Genomic DNA, 19,728 nt, shown 5'->3' with positions numbered 1-19,728 from the left:
AAATACCAAAACAAGAGATTACTCCAAGCACTTAATGCCCATGTGACAGTTCCATCCGAAAGTGAATCCTTGTGCTCATCACTGAGAGTGCCATCCATTTCCAGTATCCACAGTAAGCAATCAGCCTCCAATCAATGCATGGCACACATTAGATACAGAGTAAAGCTCCCTCTACACTGTCCCATCAAACACTCCCAGGGCAGGTACAGCACGGGTTAGATACAGAGTAAAGCTCCCTCTACACTGTCCCATCAAACACTCCCAGGGCAGGTACAGCACGAGTTAGATACAGAGTAAAGCTCCCTCTACATTGTCCCATCAAACACTCCCAGGGCAGGTACAGCACGGGTTAGATACAGAGTAAAGCTCCCTCTACACTGTCCCATCAAACACTCCCAGGGCAGGTACAGCACGGGTTAGATACAGAGTAAAGCTCCCTCTACACTGTCCCATCAAACACTCCCAGGGCAGGTACAGCACGAGTTAGATACAGAGTAAAGCTCCCTCTACACTGTCCCATCAAACACTCCCAGGACTTGGGCACTTTGGTGGCACAAATCTTCTCAATCCTCCATCCAGTAGATATCCCTTTGCTTACAGGAGGCAGCATGTATAGGCAGGAGAGGAAGGAGTCACCATAGCTTCAACTCTGTATTCCTAACAATGAGAAGGCCAATTACTTTGTGGGCTCAGAGACACTTGAGCAGAAGGGGAGGGGAGTCGGTGGTTGGTATTGTTCCCTTGTCATTTTTTATCTCATTTTTCAGTCACTCAGTCAGTGCAGCACTTTGGTCTAATGCAGTGCAATCTGTTCCCACATGAAGCTGTATTTCGAGGGGGTCCTCCTGCCAGTATGGTCTTCTTCTGCTCCTCTCGGTACCCAATAGCAGAAGGCAACAGCACCCAACCGAGCTGCTCACAGCACCCTGCAATGGCAAGCTCCATGGACACAGCCACTGCAGGAGTCGGCTGGGGAAGAGTCAGTCAATGAGTTTCAGAAGGGAACACTTGGCGAAAAATGAGTGAGAATGAGCTCGGACAAGTGGAATCGTACAATGTGCTCAAGGTCCAATTCTCAGCATCAGCATTTCACGGAGTAATGAGAGCGCGCGCCAATCCTGGGGACATCTATGGGGACTCCACAACCTATATCCGCGTAATGACCTCCCGACTGAGCTGAGGACCACCACGGAGATCTCAAGTCTGGCTGCAGGTATGCTACCGTTATAACTTTTGAATCTTGGCGTATCTGGGCATGTTGGAAACATGCCTCAAACAAATGCTTGTCAGCACAAGGATTACTGGTCCTTGGATCATGGACTGCAAGGACCCAGGCTTAAACAAAATCATTTCTAACCCCACCATTCTCAAAACCACACGGTGAATACAGTAACTAGTGCTTCTCTAACCCTCACAATTCCCAAACTCTGTTCACCACTTCAATACCATTTTTATGTGACCAGTTTACCCATGAATAGCAAATAAAGAGTTTGATCATATATTTCAACACCGTAATGTTAATAATATTTATTCAGCAGATCAATAAACCTGCCCACTTATCAATTACCCATTCAGGTACTAACAGACATTACCTGGATAAATTCAGATTCTACATATTTCATTAACCCCAATTCATCCAATTTCTTTGTATCTGGGACCCCGTAGTTTCCTGCCATGGGGGATGTGAGGGTCAGGATCTGTCCTCTATAGCTTGGGTCCGTCAAGGTCTCAGGGTAGCTAAAAAGTTAAAAAAGCTCGCCGTCAATCACAAATAAAGAAACTTCTCAAGTACCTTACCATTATAAGTATTTCCCAAGAGCGGTTTTTAATGTCGGCAAGTCCCACTCATTTGGCACACAGCAAGATCCCACATACAGTAATGAGTTGAAAGGCCAGTTTATCCGTTTGTGGATGATGGCGGAATGTTAACCAGGATACCAAAAGCTGGTACCCTTATTTTAATAAAGGCTTTACCAAACTGCAGGATACTGGATAAGAGCCTTAGATGAAGCACAGATGGAGCGAACAGGGAGTTGTCAAACCAACACTACTGGGATACCACATAATGCTGGGATACTCACTGACTTTCTGGAAGGACCTTAACACCAAACATTGGCTTGCCACTCTGAGGAATGTGTAAACCTGCTCTGCAGTCTAGTGACGGGACACGAGTCTGCATCCACCTGCTGAGATTCTGATCTCAACTGGGCCGCCGTGGGGAGCTGTCGAGTAATCTGATGTAAATACTGAGAGCTTTTCCTTCCAACAGATTTCCATTGCTGGCTGGCGAGAAGAGGGATCAGCACTGGTTTCCAGCTGCAGCAACAGCTTGGAGCCATACCCAGGCACTAGGTGCTTTGCACCCCGAGGGGGGGGGCGCTAATGGGAGGCGCAAAGCAACCGAATTTTTCCCCCATGGAATTTTAAAAATGTAGCCACAGATAATAGAGGAGATACAAGGCAAAGAGTGGGGTAAATGCATGTTTTCCGATTGGTAGGATAAGCGTAACGCTGGGACCTCTTGTTTTCCATTCATATAAATAATGTTAGCAAAATTGAAGCATTTGGGATTAAAAGGACAGCGACTGTGTGGATACAAAATTGGCTAAGGACAGAAAGCAGAGTGCAGTGGCGAACAGTTGTTTTTCAGACTGTGGGGAGGTATACAGTGGTGTCCCCAGGGGTCGGTATTAGGACCACTGCTCTTTTTGATATATATTAATGACCTGGACTTCAAAAAGAGCAGTGGTCCTAATACCAACCCCTGGGAAACACCACTGTATACTTCCCTCCAGTCTGAAACACAACCATTCACCGTTACTCACTGCTTTCTGTCCTTAGCCAGTTTCGTATAATTTCAAAGGTTGCAGATAACACAAAGCTTGGAATGTAGGAAACGGTGAGGTGGATAGTAACAGTCTTCAGAAGGACATAGACAGGCTGGTGAAATGGGCAGACACATGGGAGATGAAATTTAATGCAGTGAGGTGTGAATTGATGTTTGGAAGGAAGAATGAGGCGCAGCAATATAAACTAAATGGTACAATTTTAAAGGGGGTGCAGGAAGAGAGAGACCTGGGGGTGTAAGTACACAAAGCTTTGAAGGTGGCGGGACAAGTTGAGAAGGCTGTTAAAAAAGCATATACTTCGCTTTATAAACAGAGGCAGAGTACAAAAACAAGGATGTTATGGTAAACCTTTATAAATCACTTGTTAGGCCCCAGCTGGAATATTATTCAATTCTGAACACCACACTTTAGGAAGGATGTCAAGGCCTTGGGGTGCAGAGGAAATGTACTAGAATGGTACCAGGGATGTGGGACTTCAGAAGCTGGGGCTGTTCTCCTTGCAGCAGAGAAGGTTCAGGAAAGATTAAATGTGTGTTCAAAATCATGTGTATGCTCTCAATATTGGGGTTTGGAAGATGTAAACATCTGCCTCATGAAGGAACTGGAGGTCACCAAGTGGGGGGGGAGGGGAAACAGGGACGTGTGAAATTACTTCTTTTGGCGAATCAAACTTTATTCACTGAAAGCACTGGGCTCAGTTGTGCAGTCCTTTCTCTGGCTGCCCAGCTGCATCCATCTTTCCCCCCCCCCCCCATTCTCAGGATGTGGGCATCGCTGGCAAGATTGGCAATCTGGAGAGCTGCGTTGCTCTCCGTCTGTCTGCTTCCACTGGGAAGTATATGAATGACTCGGCCCTCCTGAACACAGCACCAGTGAGCTTCTGGTTGCGATGGGGAGCTGTTGCCTGACGAATGCGATGAAAGTCACCCACTGCTGGTTGAAAGGATACAGGCACAAAGAAAGTGAAGGCAGTTTTGCTGTTTTCTGGGACTGCTTTGCAGGTCTTCAGCCAGCATTTGACACATTTCCCCAATTGCCTCCGGGTGGGGGGGAAAAGGTAGAGTGCAGGCTTCTGAGGCACTGACGGGTAGAAGACTAAGCAAGACCTTTTTAGTTTGTATACGTTAGTGAGTGACTATGTGCTTGTAGAGAAGAAACATCTTGTGTGATGCCTTACACTAACCACCTCCATTGTCTCAAATTTCCTCTTCATAGAATAGGATTAGAGGGATTCCCAGTGCAAAGCAGTGCTTTGAGTAGAGCTGGAACACTTTACATTTCAGGCACCCAGCACCAGCATCGAGCACACCCAGGTTTGGGTACAGCATGAGTCAGGTGCAGAAAAAACTCCCCTCTGCACTGTCCTATCAACATACATGAGCCACAACTCAGAACAGCACCCCTATTGGAGAAGTGAGGCATTTTACTGCTTCTCATGCCAGTCTTTATGATCTCTGAGTGACATTACTAATTTAGTGCTGGTGCCAGACTGGAGGCAGCATCGAGCTCATCTCCACTCGAAACTGGAATGACTGTCCAATTTTTTCATGTAGAACCCTTGCACCAACAGATAAAAAGGAGACTTTCATACCATCTGGATCTAATGGAAGAGGTGATTCTGCCACCACCCCTCGTCACTGAGGACTGGACTGCCACCTTGGTTTTCTTAATTATGTCAGACCTCATTCAATGATGTGTCGTTGGCCGGGGGGGGCGGTGGGAGAGAGGGGTGGTTGGTTTTGTGGGGAGTTGATCACTTTTAAGGGTATATGATTCTACTTTCAGGATATGGGAGCTGGCTTCAGCAAAGATGGAGAGCACAGCAGGCAGATATTGTTCTCCCAGCATCTGAAGTGCCAAATGCCGAGAGCGACTTTCGATCCTGACCATGTATCTGCCATGGTTGAAGGTCACTGCACCAAGCGGCCCAAAATCAATTAGGAAAGCAAATGGTATGTTGGCCTTTATTGCAAGAGGATTGAAGTATAAGAGTAAAGACGTCTTACTGCAATTATATAGGGCCCTGGTGAGACCACACCTGGAGTATTGTGTACAGTTTCGGTCTCCTTATCTAAGGAAGAATATACTTGCCATAGAGGGAGTGCAACGAAGGTGCACCAGACTAATTCCTGGGATGGGGGGATTGTCCTATGAGGAGAGATTGAGTAGGCTCGGCCTATATTCTCTCGAGTTTAGAAGAATGAGAGGTGATCTCATTGAAACATACAAAATTCTTACAGGGTTTGACAGGGTAGATGCAGGGAGGATGTTTCCCCTGGCTGGGGAGTCTAGAACCAGGGGTCACAGTCTCAGAATAAGGGGTCGGCCATTTAGGACTGAGATGAGGAGAAATTTCATCACTCAGAGGGTGGGGAGTCTTTGGAATTCTCTACCCCAGAGGGCTGTGGAGGCTCAGTTGTTGAGTATATTCAAGACAGAGATCGATAGATTTTTGAATGCTAAGGGAATAAAGGGATATGGGGATAGTGCAGGAAAGTGGAGTTGAGGTAGAAGATCAGCCATGATCTCATTGAATGGCGTAGCAGGCTCAAAGGGCCAAATGGCCGATTCCTGCTCCTATTTCTTATGTTCTTATAAATCCAATTACACCATGCTACAGGAGAGTCACAAGGCAAGTTATAGCTGCAATTTTCCATGCAGCCAGTTCCAGATGCTGGCTCAGCGAGCGAGGAAAAGCGCCATGTACGCTGGGCAAGGAGAATGAAATCCAAAACCCAAGATGCATTCACATTTCCACTACCTCAAAAACAAAATGAGAAGTGGCAAGGCTATGTCCATCTCCCCACCCCATCGGGGAAAGATCTTGTAGAACGTGGTGTGCAGAAAGACAAAGCCACATATCCAACCAGGTCACGCTGTACTCACCCAACCAACCCTGTGTTGAATACGACTTCTCCCGCAGTTGAGTGAGGGTACCCAAAAGACAGTCCTTTCATTTTTGTTCCATCATCAAGGATCAAATGTGCTGTCTGTGCCTAAAAAAAGTCAAGCATTTCAGTTACTTTGTATACAATGTACAGAACAGGATACCACAATTCTGATGAAGGGTCCCAGACCTGAAACGTTAACTCTGTTTCTCTCCCCACGGATGCTGCCTGGCCTGCTGAGTATTTCCAGCATTTTCTGTTGTTATACCACAATTATAAATATGTCTGTCAAGGCCATGCCCAATGACTTAATGGGAATGACCTAGGTTGTCCTGGGTGATTGCCTCTAAGTCTAAACCACCGACATTAGGCTGACTGGCCTGTAATTGCCAGGTTTATCGCTCTCCTCTTTTTTTAAACAGGGGTATAACATTTGCAATCCTCCAGTCCTCTGGCATCACTCCTATATCTAAGGAGGATTGGAAGATTGTGGCCAGGGCCTCTGAAATTTCCACCCTTACTTCCCTCAACAAGCTAGGATATATCCCATCCAGACCAGGTAACTTTTCTACTTTAAGCACTGCCAAACTTTTAAATACCTTCTCTTTATCTATTTTTATCGTATCTACCTCCTCCTTTACTGCAGCATTGGCAGCATCCTCTTCTTTAGTGAAGACTGCTGCAAATTCCTCATTTAGTACCTCAGCCATGCCCTCTGCATCCACAAGAAGATTTCCTTTTTGGTCCTTAATCGGGCCCATCCTTCTCTAGTTATATGTTTAAAAATACTTTTGGGTTTCCTGCTAATCTATTCTCATACACTCTATACAAACTATCTCCCCTTTGAAGACCTCCCATTGTTCATTTACAGTTTTACCTGCCAATCTTTGATTCCATCCACCAGGGCCAGATCCCCTTTCAACTCACTGAAATTAGCCCTCCTCCTTGAGTATTTTCACATTTGATTTTTCCTTGTCTTGTCCATGACTACTGTAAACCTAATGATATTGTGATCACTGTTCCCCAAATGCTCTCCCACTGAAACATGCCCTACTTCATTCCCCAGAACCAGATCCAGCACTGCTTCCTTCCTCGTTGGGATGAAAACATACAGATATGTTGCTAAAATACTTTAGTATCCCCTTTTATATGTTACCCACTTATCTTTACACATACATTCCCTTTGTCTTTCTTTTTCGGACATCAAAAACTTGCATTTATATAGAATCTTTACGAGAAACTTCCCAAGCTCAAGAGTTTTCTGTGGATCTTGCTCTTCCTGTGACCTGTTGAATGCCTGACCCGGCCCAGTGAGTCACACCACTTCGGTCATGGCACCAGACAAGAGAAAAAGCAAACGCCAGAGAGGAGCAGCACCAAAGTTTGGCATCACTCTCCAAGGCCAGGACTATTGGTGCAAGCACATTCTGTATTATGGCCAAGAACAACTGCAATTAAAAAGGACAGCAGGATGCCGATTAAGGCTCTGCCGACAGGTCCTTAATGGTTGAGCCCTCGTTATTAAGTTAATCCTCCTTTTTACATTCAAACTTCTCCAAAATTTCTGACCCGCAGGTTTCCCCGATCACATCACTGCTCTACAACTGAATCTCTACGCTTGCAGATTTCAAATCAAAGACTGCTGCTCTGATAATCATCCTATGGTTTTGAAGGTGACTGCATTATCTTCAACTCCTGTCTAGCAAATATACAGTGAATGTACGTGAAATGATGTGTCGCTTGTTATTTACCGGGGCAAAGCATTAAACAGACATAGTATAATCTTTGAAACTTAAAAAAAAAAAAATCTACATTTAGTTTTACAACTTGGGGATCCCGATATATTCGTGGAATTCTACCCCAACAAAAATCAGAGCCACTGAACAAACAGAGAAGAGTAAATTTTTCTTAACACATGTCACAAATCACAAGTAATAAGGGAATGGAGTTACACCAGTTGAGCTGGTGGCTGAGGCCAGATGCTTGTGCAGTTTGCCCCGCGCAACTAATGAAACTCTTGCAATAGTATTTCTATCTGCCTAGTGAGCTCAGACACTCAGAAGCAAATATCAGGACCTATAGGAGAAAACACCGACAGGAACAGAGTGATTTATGAGCAGTTAAGTCTGTCTGTAGGAGTACAGTGGCTTTGGCTCCCTGTTAGCCTTTATCACAAGGGGGCTGGAACACAAAGGGGTGAAAGTTACATTACAGTTATATAAAGCTCTGGCTAGACCCCATTTAGAGTATTACTGTTCTGGGCACCGCACCTCAGGAAGAATATATTGGCCTTGGAGGGGGTGCAGCGCAGATTCACCGGAATGATACTGGGGCTAAAAGGACTAAATTATGAGGACAGATTACGTACCCTCGAATCTGTCTAAATTGTCAGACTGCTTGGCCAACATCCAGTACTGGACGAGCAGAAATTTCCTCCAACTAAATAGTGGGAAGACCGAAGCCATTATCTTCAGGCCCTGCCACAAACTCCATTCCCTAGTCACCGACTCCATCTGGCAACTGTCTGAGGCCAAACCAGACTATTCGCAACCTTGGTGTCATATTTAACCCCGAGCTGAGCTTCTGACCACATATCTGCGCCATCACCAAGACCGCCTACTTCCACCTCCATAACATCGCCTGTTTCCACCCTTGCCTCAGCTCATCCATGCCTTTGTTACCTCTAGATATGACTATTCTAATGCTCTCATGGATGGCTTCCCATCTTCCACCCTCCATAAACCCGAGTTCATCCAAAACTCTGCTGCCTATTCGCACCAAGTCCCATTCACTCATTACCCTGTTCTCACTGACCTACAGTGGCTCCCAGTCCAGCAATACCTCAACTTTAAAATTCTCATCCTTGTATTCAATCCCTCATGGCCTCGCCCCTCCCTATCTCTGTAAACCCCTCCATCCCTACAACACTCCGAGATATATGCACTCCTCCGATTCTGGCCTCTTGCGCATCCCCTACTTTAAATCACTACCATTTCAGCTGCCTAGGTCCTAAACTCTAGAATTCCCTCTCTAAACCTCTCCTCCTCTCTATTTCTCCCTCCTCCTCCTTTAAGACGCTCCTTAAAATCTGCCTCTTTGACCAAGCTTTGGTTCGCTTGTCCTAATATCTCCTTATGTGGCTCGGTGTCATAAGAACATAAGAAATAGGAGCAGGAGTAGGCCATTCGGCCCACTGTGGTCCAAGCACCGATCCTTATGGAACACCACTTCCCACCTTTTACCCTACTCTGTCAAATTTTATTTGGCAACGCTCCAGTGAAGCACCTTGGGATGTTTTACTACGTTAAAGGCACTATATGCAAGATGTTGGTAAAGAAGATTAAGGGGTGGTCTAATTGAAGCGTTTATGATTAAACAAATTGATAGGGTAAATAGAGAGAAACTGTTGGTGGGAGAGTCCATAACAAGGGGGCATAACCTTAAAATTACAGCTAGCCTGTTCAGGGGTAATGTCAGGAAGCATTCTTTCAGACAGAGTAGTGGAAATCTGGAACTCTCTCCCCAAAAAGCTGTTGAGGCTGGGGGTAAATTGAAAATCTCTTCTTGTATTTTGTTGTAGTCCTCCTCTGTATTAACTACAACCCCAATTTGGTGTCATCAAGCAAATTTTGAAATTGTACTTCTGTGGTAAACCACTGTTGTTAGTATTGTTGTTCACTGTTAGTACTGTTGTTCACTCTTGCATATTGTTGTACTTGTCTGTGCATGCCTCAGCTGACTCCGCCCCTGGCTCCACCCTCATGGCTGGGTATAAAGGTCGCTGCTCAGAAGCCTCCAGCCCTTTTGGATACCAGGCAACCACAAGAGGCATGCTCTGTTCTTTGGTAATAAAAGCCTGTTTATTACTTTCTCAATCTCCAGTCTTTTGTAGCAATTGATAGTGCATCAATTTTATTACCAAAGTTAAATGTTGGCTGCGGATGCTGATCAACCGATGGCGCAAAACGCTGAGCAGCAGGCGCTGCTGCGAGCCCTCAGACCAACATGCCTGGACCTAGACCCCCAAGAAGCGGGTTCGTCGACTAAATTCGCACAATGGCTGCGTTGCTTTGAGGCGTATCTGGAAGCCTCGACCGTGACTCTTGATGAAAATAAACTGAAAATCCTGGCCTCGAAGGTGAGCCACCAAGTCTATACTTTAATCCAAGATGCGACGACCTACGCGGCGGCTATCGACCTACTGAAAGGGCAGTATGCACGCCCGGTTAACACGGTCTATGCCAGGCACCTTTTAAGATCTCGCAGACAGCAGCCCGGGGAATCGGTGGAAGCCTTCCTACGGGCACTGCGGGTACTCGGACGCGGCTGCGACTGCAAGGAAGTATCGGCCGCGGCACATGCGGAGGGATTGATACGAGACGCTTTCGTTGCGGGTCTAAGGTCCGACTACTCCCGGCAGAGGCTGCTGGAGAAGGGTGAAATAGACCTGACAAAGGCAGTGTCCCTCGCGCTCTCGCTCGACGCGGCCCACAGAAATATGGACGCTTTCTCCCCTCATCGCCCCGCGCCGTGGACGCCGCAATCTTGGGCCATGGGACCGCCACCTCCGACTGCTGCAGCGATGTCCAAGGCACAAAAATGCTATTTTTGTGGCCAAGCTAAACACCCTAGAGCACGCTGCCCCGCGAAGAATGCTACCTGCTCCGGCTGCGGGAAGAAAGGTCACTACGTTAGCGCCTGCAAAGGGAAGACCGCTAACGCCAGCAGCGCTGCGTGCGAACCGTGGGCGCAGCCATCTTGTCCGCCATCTTGGGCTCCCCCAGCCGCGTGGGGATCGGGACCGTGGGCGCCGCCATTTTGTCCGCCATCTTGGACGCCTCCGACTTCAACCACGGGGGAGCCGGACTCAACCACCGCCTCATCTGACGACCACATCGACTCGCTCGACCATACGCTGGCCTCCGTGACGCTGGACCAATCTCTCCCTCATCAACTGTCCAGGTCCATGATGGATATTACGGTAAACGGCCGCGCCACTACCTGCCTTTTTGACAGCGGGAGCACGGAGAGCTTTATCCACCCCGACACGGTGCGCAGTTACTCTCTCCCGGTCCTGCCGACGCGCCATCGGATCTCTTTGGCTTCCAAAGCCCAGTCAGCGGACGTCGGTGGCTACTGTGTAGTGACCCTTTCAGTAAGGGGCACAGAATACAAAAATTTTAAACTTCTGGTCCTGCCCCATCTCTGCGCTGCCGTTCTACTGGGGTTGGATTTTCAGTGCCACCTTAAGAGTGTCACATTAGCGTATGACGGACCCCTCCCCCCACTCACAGTCTGCAGCCAGCAGCTTTTAAATCGCCCGCCGTGCACCATTTGCAGCCTCTCCACCCTTAAAGTTCCCCCCCCCTCCTTGTTCGCTAACCTCACCCGCGACTGTAAGCCCATCGCTACCAAAAGCAGGCGTTACAGTGTTGGGGATAGGAGCTTCATTAAATCCGAGGTAGCGAGACTCCTGAAGGAAGGGATTATTGAAAGTAGCACCAGCCCATGGCGAGCACAAGTGGTGGTAGTGAAGACTGGCGAAAAACAGCGCCTAGTTATTGACTACAGCCAGACGATCAATCGCTACACCCAACTAGATGCATACCCACTCCCCCGCATATCTGACATGGTCAATCAGATAGCACAATACCGGGTGTTCTCGACGATTGATCTGAAGTCGGCATACCACCAGCTCCCCATCAGGGCTGAGGACCGCCAGTACACAGCTTTTGAAGCTGACGGTCGGCTCTATCACTTTCTCAGAGTTCCCTTCGGCGTCACCAACGGAGTTTCTGTCTTCCAACGGGAGATGGACCGGATGGTTGACCAGAACGCGCTCCAGGCCACTTTCCCATATCTAGACAACGTCACCATCTGCGGCCACGACCAGCAGGACCACGACGTTAATCTAGAGAAATTCCTCCGGACGGCCCAGCGGCTGAATCTCACATACAACAAAGACAAATGTATGTTTCGTACTACGCGCCTCGCTATTCTTGGCTGCGTAGTGGAGAACGGAGTCATCGGCCCAGACCCCGATAGAATGCGCCCCCTTATGGAGCTCCCCCTCCCCCACTGCCAGAAAGCACTGAAGAGATGCCTGGGGTTTTTCTCTTACTATGCTCAGTGGGTGCCCAACTATGCGGATAAAGCCCGACCCCTCATCAAGTCCGCCTCCTTCCCCCTGACAGCAGAGGCCTGTGCAGCCTTCACTCTCATAAAAGGAGACATTGCGAAGGCCACAATGCACGCTGTGGATGAGTCCCTTCCTTTTCAAGTGGAGAGCGACGCATCCGACTTTGCCCTAGCTGCAACCCTTAACCAGGCGGGGAGACCCGTGGCCTTTTTCTCAAGGACCCTCCAGGGCCCCGAGATTCGACACTCCTCTGTCGAAAAGGAGGCCCAGGCCATTGTGGAAGCCGTGCGACATTGGCGGCATTACCTGGCCGGAAAACGATTTACCCTGCTCACTGACCAGCGTTCAGTGGCTTTTATGTTTCATAATAAGCAGCGGGGCAAAATCAAGAATGACAAGATCTTAAGGTGGAGAATCGAACTCTCCACCTACAATTACGATATCTTGTACCGGCCCGGGAAACTCAATGAGCCCCCAGATGCCCTATCACGTGGTACGTGCGCCAACGCGCAGGTTGATAGGCTACAGACCCTCCACAATGACCTCTGCCACCCGGGGGTCACCAGGTTCTTCCATTTTATCAAATCCCGTAACCTGCCCTACTCCATCGAGGAGGTCAGGACCATGACCAGGAACTGCCAGATCTGTGCCGAGTGCAAGCCGCATTTTTATAGGCCAGACAGAGCGAGCCTGATCAAAGCCACGCGCCCCTTCGAGCGGCTGAGCATCGATTTTAAAGGGCCCCTCCCCTCCTCTGACCGCAATGTGTACTTCCTCAATATAATTGATGAGTACTCCCGTTTCCCGTTTGCCATCCCTTGCTCGGACATGACCAGTACCACGGTCATTAAATGTCTGAATGACCTCTTCGCCTTGTTCGGTTTCCCTAGCTATATCCATAGCGACAGGGGCTCATCTTTTATGAGCGACGAACTTCGGCAGTACCTGCTCGCGAGAGGCATTGCTACAAGCAGGACCACCAGCTACAACCCCCGGGGTAACGGCCAGGTGGAAAGGGAGAATGCGACAGTCTGGAAGGCAGTCCTTTTAAACTTAAAATCTAAGGGCCTTCCGACCTCCCGCTGGCAGGAGGTCCTCCCTGCGGCGCTCCATTCCATTCGGTCGCTGCTCTGTACACCCACCAATGCCACTCCTCACGAGAGAATGTTCTCCTTCCCCAGGAAGTCCACGTCGGGGATTTCGCTACCAACATGGCTGACTTCTCCAGGTCCCGTCCTACTGCGGAAGCACGTGAGGACCCATAAGGCGGACCCCCTGGTCGAGAGGGTGAGCCTCCTCCACGCCAACCCGCAGTATGCTTACGTGGTGTACCCGGACGGGCGGGAGGACACAGTCTCCATTCGAGACCTCGCACCTGCAGGTGCTCCTGAAACACCCTCTTCGCCACCCACCGCTACTCCTGCCTACCCCCAGGACACAGTCCCCGCACGAGACCTCGCACCTTCGGGTGCCTCTGAGAGACCACCATTGCTACCTCCCATTACCCATGCTCTGACCCCTGTAGACGGCATGCAGCAGCCCCAGGGTCCGCCACCTGCTACACCTCCTCTGAACGAGACACCGGGTTCACCATTGGATGCTGCACCATCACCGCCGCTGCTGCGACGCTCAGGACGGCTTACAAGGCCTCCTGATAGACTTCAGTACACAAATTTTTAGTGCACTTCACCCCGCCGGACTCAATTCTAAACAAGGGGTGAATGTGGTAAACCACTGTTGTTAGTATTGTTGTTCACTGTTAGTACTGTTGTTCACTCTTGCATATTGTTGTACTTGTCTGTGCATGCCTCAGCTGACTCCGCCCCTGGCTCCACCCTCATGGCTGGGTATAAAGGTCGCTGCTCAGAAGCCTCCAGCCCTTTTGGATACCAGGCAACCACAAGAGGCATGCTCTGTTCTTTGGTAATAAAAGCCTGTTTATTACTTTCTCAATCTCCAGTCTTTTGTAGCAATTGATAGTGCATCAACTTCCAATTACCGAGTCCAAATTATTTTGAAATAGTGAACTGTGGTCCAAGCACCGGTCCTTGTGGAACACCGCTTCCCACCTTTTGCCCCACTCTCTGCTTTCTGTATTATAGCCAGCTTGCTATCCGTTCTGCTACTTGTCTCCTGGCTCCACATGTTCTGACGTTAAGTCATGACTGTTATGTGGTACCTTATCAAAGGCCTTTTGAAAATCCAAACATATTACATCTACTGCATTACAGTTACTTTTTCAAAGAAATCAATAAGGTTAGTCAAGCATGACCTTCCACTTTGAAATCCATGCTGATTATATCTTCAGTTTCTAGCTGTTTTTCTATTCCATCTTTGAGTAATGAACTATTATCTTTCCTACCACCGAAGTTAAGCTAATTGATCTATAGTTCCCTGGGCTTGTTCTATCTCCCTTTTTAAATATAGGAATCACATTAGCTGTCCACCAGTCCACGGATGCAATCCATCCAGACCAGGGGTTTTATCCTCTCGAAGTTTGATTAGTTTATCAATTATCTCCCCCCCTTCTATCTTAATTGTCATTATATCTTTTTTGATCGCTTCTAGTGTCATGTCTACCATGTTAGTCTCTCTGGTAAATACCGAGGGAAAGTAATTATTTAATATTTCTGCTATTTTGCTGTTATTATCTGTGAGTTTAGCTTGTGTATCCCTTCATGGCCCTGTCCCTTCATCCCCATCATTCTGGTCCACATGCGCTGCTCCCCCTCCAAGGCCAATATCTCCTCCGAGGTGCGGTGCCCAGAACTGAACGCAGTGTCCAGATGGGGTCTAACCAGAGCTCTGTACAGCTGGAGCATCACTTCCACCCCTTTGTGTTCCAGCCCTTGAGATAAAAGCCAGCTTTCCATTAACCTTTTTAATTTATTATTTTTTGTACATCACTAGCTTTTAGTGATTTCTGTACATGGACCCCTAAACCTCTCTCTCTCGCATCCCCATTCCTAGCTTCTCACCGTTTAGAAAATACTCTGATTTATCTTTCTTGAGTCCAAAGTGGGTGACCTCACAATTCCCACATGGAATTCCATCTGCCACAGTTTTCCCCACTCACTCAAGTCATACTTGGGTATACTGGCAGCAATAGCGTTACAAATGAGTAAGAGGAGAACAGGACAGGGTATGTGATGATCCCTTCACATGGTAACTAGCCTGTCGACACTCACTATCCAGACGTGTGAGAAAGCATGCTGCTGGCTGCCCTGTGGCATCAACTCCATGAAACTACCCCAACAAGAGGCCAAAAGAAATCGGTATGAAAAAGAGTGAAGAAAATTCCCTTCATGTCATGGAGTGAAATTATTTTTTCCACATACAACTTTATTTATTTTTTTAAATGATGTGTTTCTTAGGATTGATATCTCAATTGATGGTGGACAACATTGTAAACAAAGCTCTGACTGACCAGACCCTGTCCATAATCCACACCTCATTTAGCTTCCAATTATAGCGTTAATTGTACTGGGGCAATGTCACTAAACTCAACCAGAAAAATAATGTTTAATGTTTAATTAAGGTTAAACATCTTAAAAAATTATACACTTGAAAAAGTGTAAACTGATGATAAACTGTAACCTAACTAAAAGGCCATCATCCCCTCCAAATGATGATATTTTCATGATCAGTGCCTCGATCATTTTTTTAAGGCACAATATCCTGTTTTTTGTTCCCTCTTCATTAATGGAAGCCTAGACTGCGAGTACTGGTAGGCCATCACAAGTGAGCCGGATCCAGTCCTCCTCGCCTGATGTCCAGCAGGACTCACTGGACAGCTAAAAGCAGCAGCAACCCTAGTTTACTTTCCCCTCCTTAACCCAGGGGTAATGAAGCCAACTGTAGCACACACTTGCTGCACCAGCCAAGACCAGCAATCAAACCTGGGACCTTCTGGTCTGTGAGGGGCAGTATTACACTGAGCAGCACCATTAACCAACCCCACCCCAGAACATGGAACATGGGATTTGCTAGATGCAAAAAACCACAAAGGTCTATCTAGTTCTGTTTCGACCATCCTGTAGTCGCATGATACAACAATAGTGGAGTTCTTGACTAATTATAGCAACCAATCTCCATCAACGAGCCTGCAGCAGACCCAAGCACACGAGGTGAGGAAACCCCCAGTGGAGGAGAGATTTGGGAACCAGAGGTCCAAAGTCACCTGCCCCTCCCGAGCACGCTGCACTCACACATGTCATGTCTCACGCCATGTAGAGGGCCTTATCCATATTCTTTCTCTTCATATATTAGGCAGAGCTGAAGGCCCTGCTCTGCCATTGCAGAACCCGATTCAAAAATTGCAGGTGCACATTTTGCGATTTTCTATCCAAGTCATGACAGAAAACTGCAGGCAAAACGACGGCAATTTTCCACCAAGTCATCCACTGCATGAAGACCCTGCTTGTGACACTGGACCCCGGAAATTCCCTCTCACTAAGCTGGAGTGCAACTATGCAACGATAAGACTTGGAGAGCATTCCCAGCTTGGACAGCAACAGCTGTGACACAAGGAGAGTTGACCGGTCTGGGCAGAGCTTTATTGGTAGTGTGGGACAGGATGGGGGAAGATCACATGACTGCCATGTGACTCAAGTGCACGACAGTCCAGTGAATCTCTGGCTGCGATTTCCCATCAGTTGGGTGATGTACATCTCGAGTTATAGCAGAGAAAGGATAACTCTTCATACCCATGAAATTTGAGGAATTAAGCATTTCATAAGTAAATGTGTGTGACAGAAAGCAGGTGCAACAAAACTATCATAGCCACCTAGTATTGCTGAATAAAAACAAAAAATATTTCACTTCTGTAAAGCTGGATTTACACTCATCAAGGGCAGAGCTAGGAAATAGAACACATGAATATATTGAGGGCCCATGATCAGCAGATGCAGAGTTCCTTCTAACACACCCTAACCTCAAAAGCATATCTGACTGCAGAGGTGTGACTATTCCAATTTCTCCCCATAGCAGTCATGCGTCAAAATTAACGAGCTGTGGGCTTGCATCCGCCAGAAAGTGGGCTGGAGCTGCTGAGCTCATTTCACCGAGAAACAGCAGAACGCACTGGACAGCATTTCTGTCCATCTGGTCAGCCCCAAACTTTAAAAAAGTGATATCCCTCAATCATCAAAAAACTTTACGGCTCCGACTTGAATTTACTGCTGTCTATCCTACATATTCCCCACCTGCTGTGTGAAGCAATTAAATCTAACCTAGCTCTTCACCTCCCTTCTTCTCAGCTCCAGTTTGAGCACACCCTACCTACACAGTTTGCAGTTTTGTCAAACCGAGTTCAATCTACGAACACCCCAACAAATCTGGACAGCTTTGCTAAAGTCTTGAGACTCTTTTCACTCCAGTTTAAACACTCCCAGCTTCCTTATTCTCTCCTTACACTCAGACGCCTAAACCCCAGTGTTGCTTTCGGTGCCCTCTCTCCCAACAGTAACTGGCATTACACAAAGTGCCCCAAGTAGGTGTGAATCAGTGCCCTTTGTAAGTTCACCATCACCCCCTTGGGACCCTGTCCCTCAAGCTAGCTGTACACCAAAACAGTGTTTGCTCTCTTTACTGCTATCACTCACTGTGCTGATTACTTCAGTGAACTATCTACGAATCCCCCAATCCATCGCCTGTGCTGTGCCCTGTACAAAAAGAAATACAAAAAGAAAATACTGCAGATGCTGGAAATCTGAAATAAAAACAGAAAATGCTGGAAATACTCAGGTCAGGCGGCATCTGTGAAGAGAGAAACAGAGTTAACGTTTCAGGTGTAGTGTATGTACTTTGCAGAAGGAACTATATTCTGCAGCCCCTGTATACTGCAGTACCAGTAGTGACCACCCCTGTATATAAGCCTGTGTAGTAACTTTGCATAGTTAGTTCCAGGTTGCCTCCATTCAGTAAAGACCTGTTATAACCAACTCCTGCAGTCCGTGTCTCAATTACACACGGACATAATACTGGACGAGCAGATCCGAACTTACCTACAGTCTGCACCACCTCATGGGGATCCATCCCTGAAGCAAAGTTGCCAGAGGTCGAGGCCAGAAGAAAGAAAAAAACCAGAAGAAACGGGCGTCGACCGTGGGCAACCGCCTCTGATTCATCGGAGTTGAAGATTTGCAGGAGAGGCTGTCGAGAGCTGGGCTTTAGTACACTCATCCTTCCTGGGCTGCGGCGGGCTAGAGCTCGATCGGGTGGCTTTTCAACGAGGCCGAGCATCGTTGTCGGGAGGAGAGAGCGAGAGCGAGAGCGAGAGCAGCACACAGGGCGCGGCCGGTACTACGAAGCTGGGCAGCGTACAGACCCAAGAAGAGGGAGGAAAGTGTCCCGTAGGGTTGCTCCGACGACGGGGAAAAAGAAGTTAGAAGCGCAGAAAGCCGCGAGGAGCTGCAGTTTGCCACGGGAACCGCGGAGAGCGGCGTTAGCAGCAGCGCGGGGGGAAGTGCGCGAAGACCATAGGGTGTCGCCATCAAGGCATAAAACGCCAGCAACAGCACTAGCAGCGGCGAAGACGGAAAGCGCGGGAGGCGCCATCTTAGATTTCCAAGATGCCGAAGACTGGCAATATCACTGCCTTCGATAATGCAATAGAAGACTGGACCACGTATGTGGAAAGAGTCGAAGTATATTGCGAGGCAAACGAAGTAGCCGATGAGAAAAAGGCATCGGTACTACTAAACTTAATGGGCGCAAGAACGTACGGCCTATTGCGGAACCCGATTACTCCAGCCAAACCGATGGCGAAGAGTTTTAACGAAATGGTTGATATCCTACAGGAACACCTAAATCCTACACCGCTGCTGATAGCGGAAAGATTTAAATTCCACAGGAGAAATCAGCATAAAGATGAGAGCAATGCTGATTACCTTACGGAACTACGCAAGCTATCAAAGCACTGCCAGTTCGGAGCAGGACTGGCAGATACCTTATGGGACAAATTTGTCTGTGAGCTCCTGAGTGAAGGAACCCAGAAGAGGTTACTCTCAGAGAAAGAGCTGACGCTAGATAAGGCTTTCAGCGTGGCAGTATCGTACGAAGCAGCAGCAAGGGGAGCTGCGGAAATACAGCAAAAGCCACAGGAATACGGCACCCACGAAATGACACGGGGATTTGAAAAATGTTAGCGCTGCGGCAGAACAACCCATGACCAGAAGGACTGCTGGTCCAAGGACAAAATATGCAGGCAGTGCAGAAAGATGGGACACATTGCACGAGTTTGCAGGTCTGGGAAGAAGACTAACGACAACAAAAAGGCTACTAAGGAACAGTACAGGAAAGTACAAAAGATGACGGACAGTAGTTCCGAAGACCAGATGAGCGATAGTGAATCCAGGAACATAGAGATAGGAACAGGAGTAGGCCATTCGGCCCTTCGAGCCTGCTCCGCCATTCAATGAGATCATGGCTGATCCTCGTCTGAGATCATAGCTGATCTTACCAGTTCAGTACCCCGTCCCCGCCTTTTCTCCGTAACCCTTAATCCCCTTAGCCTTCAGAAATATATCCAATTCTCTCTTGAAAATATTTATTGAATTAGCCTTCACAGCCCTCTGTGGCAGGGAATTCCACAGGCTCACCACTCTTTGAGTGAAGAAATTCTTCCTCATCTCTGTTTTAAATGATTTGCCCGCTATTTTTAGACTGTGGCCCCTGGTTCTGTGCTCCCTGGCCATTGGAAACATTCTCTCTGAATTCAGCCTGTCCAGGCCTGCCATAATTTTATATGTTTCGATGAGATCCCCTCTCAATCTTCTAAACTCCAGTGAGTACAAGCCCAAACTATTTAATCTCTCTTCGTAGGTCATTCCCGCCATTCCAGGTATCAGCC

At 47.8% G+C, this 19,728-nt stretch overlaps 1 protein-coding gene across 1 annotated transcript in view; it reads right to left on the bottom strand.

Moving 5' to 3' along the window:
* The window catches only part of LOC147081737 (carbamoyl-phosphate synthase [ammonia], mitochondrial-like), a 195,295-nt gene that overhangs the window by 165,289 nt on the left and 10,278 nt on the right, over positions 1-19,728 (bottom strand). Inside the window, exons 2-3 of the mRNA XM_085980733.1 lie at positions 5,736-5,845; positions 1,593-1,737 (exon numbers count right to left, since the gene is read on the bottom strand). Coding sequence (XP_085836859.1) covers positions 1,593-1,737; positions 5,736-5,845 — 255 coding nt within the window. The remainder of the gene's footprint in view (positions 1-1,592; positions 1,738-5,735; positions 5,846-19,728) is intronic.

This window comes from Somniosus microcephalus, unplaced genomic scaffold, assembly GCF_052327205.1.
Source record: "Somniosus microcephalus isolate GS21.2 unplaced genomic scaffold, FLI_Smic_1.0 scaffold481, whole genome shotgun sequence".
In the NCBI taxonomy this organism is placed as follows: Eukaryota; Metazoa; Chordata; class Chondrichthyes; order Squaliformes; family Somniosidae; genus Somniosus; species Somniosus microcephalus.
Note: the sequence above shows the minus strand (reverse complement) of the source record. Positions and strands in the feature narration are given on the sequence as shown.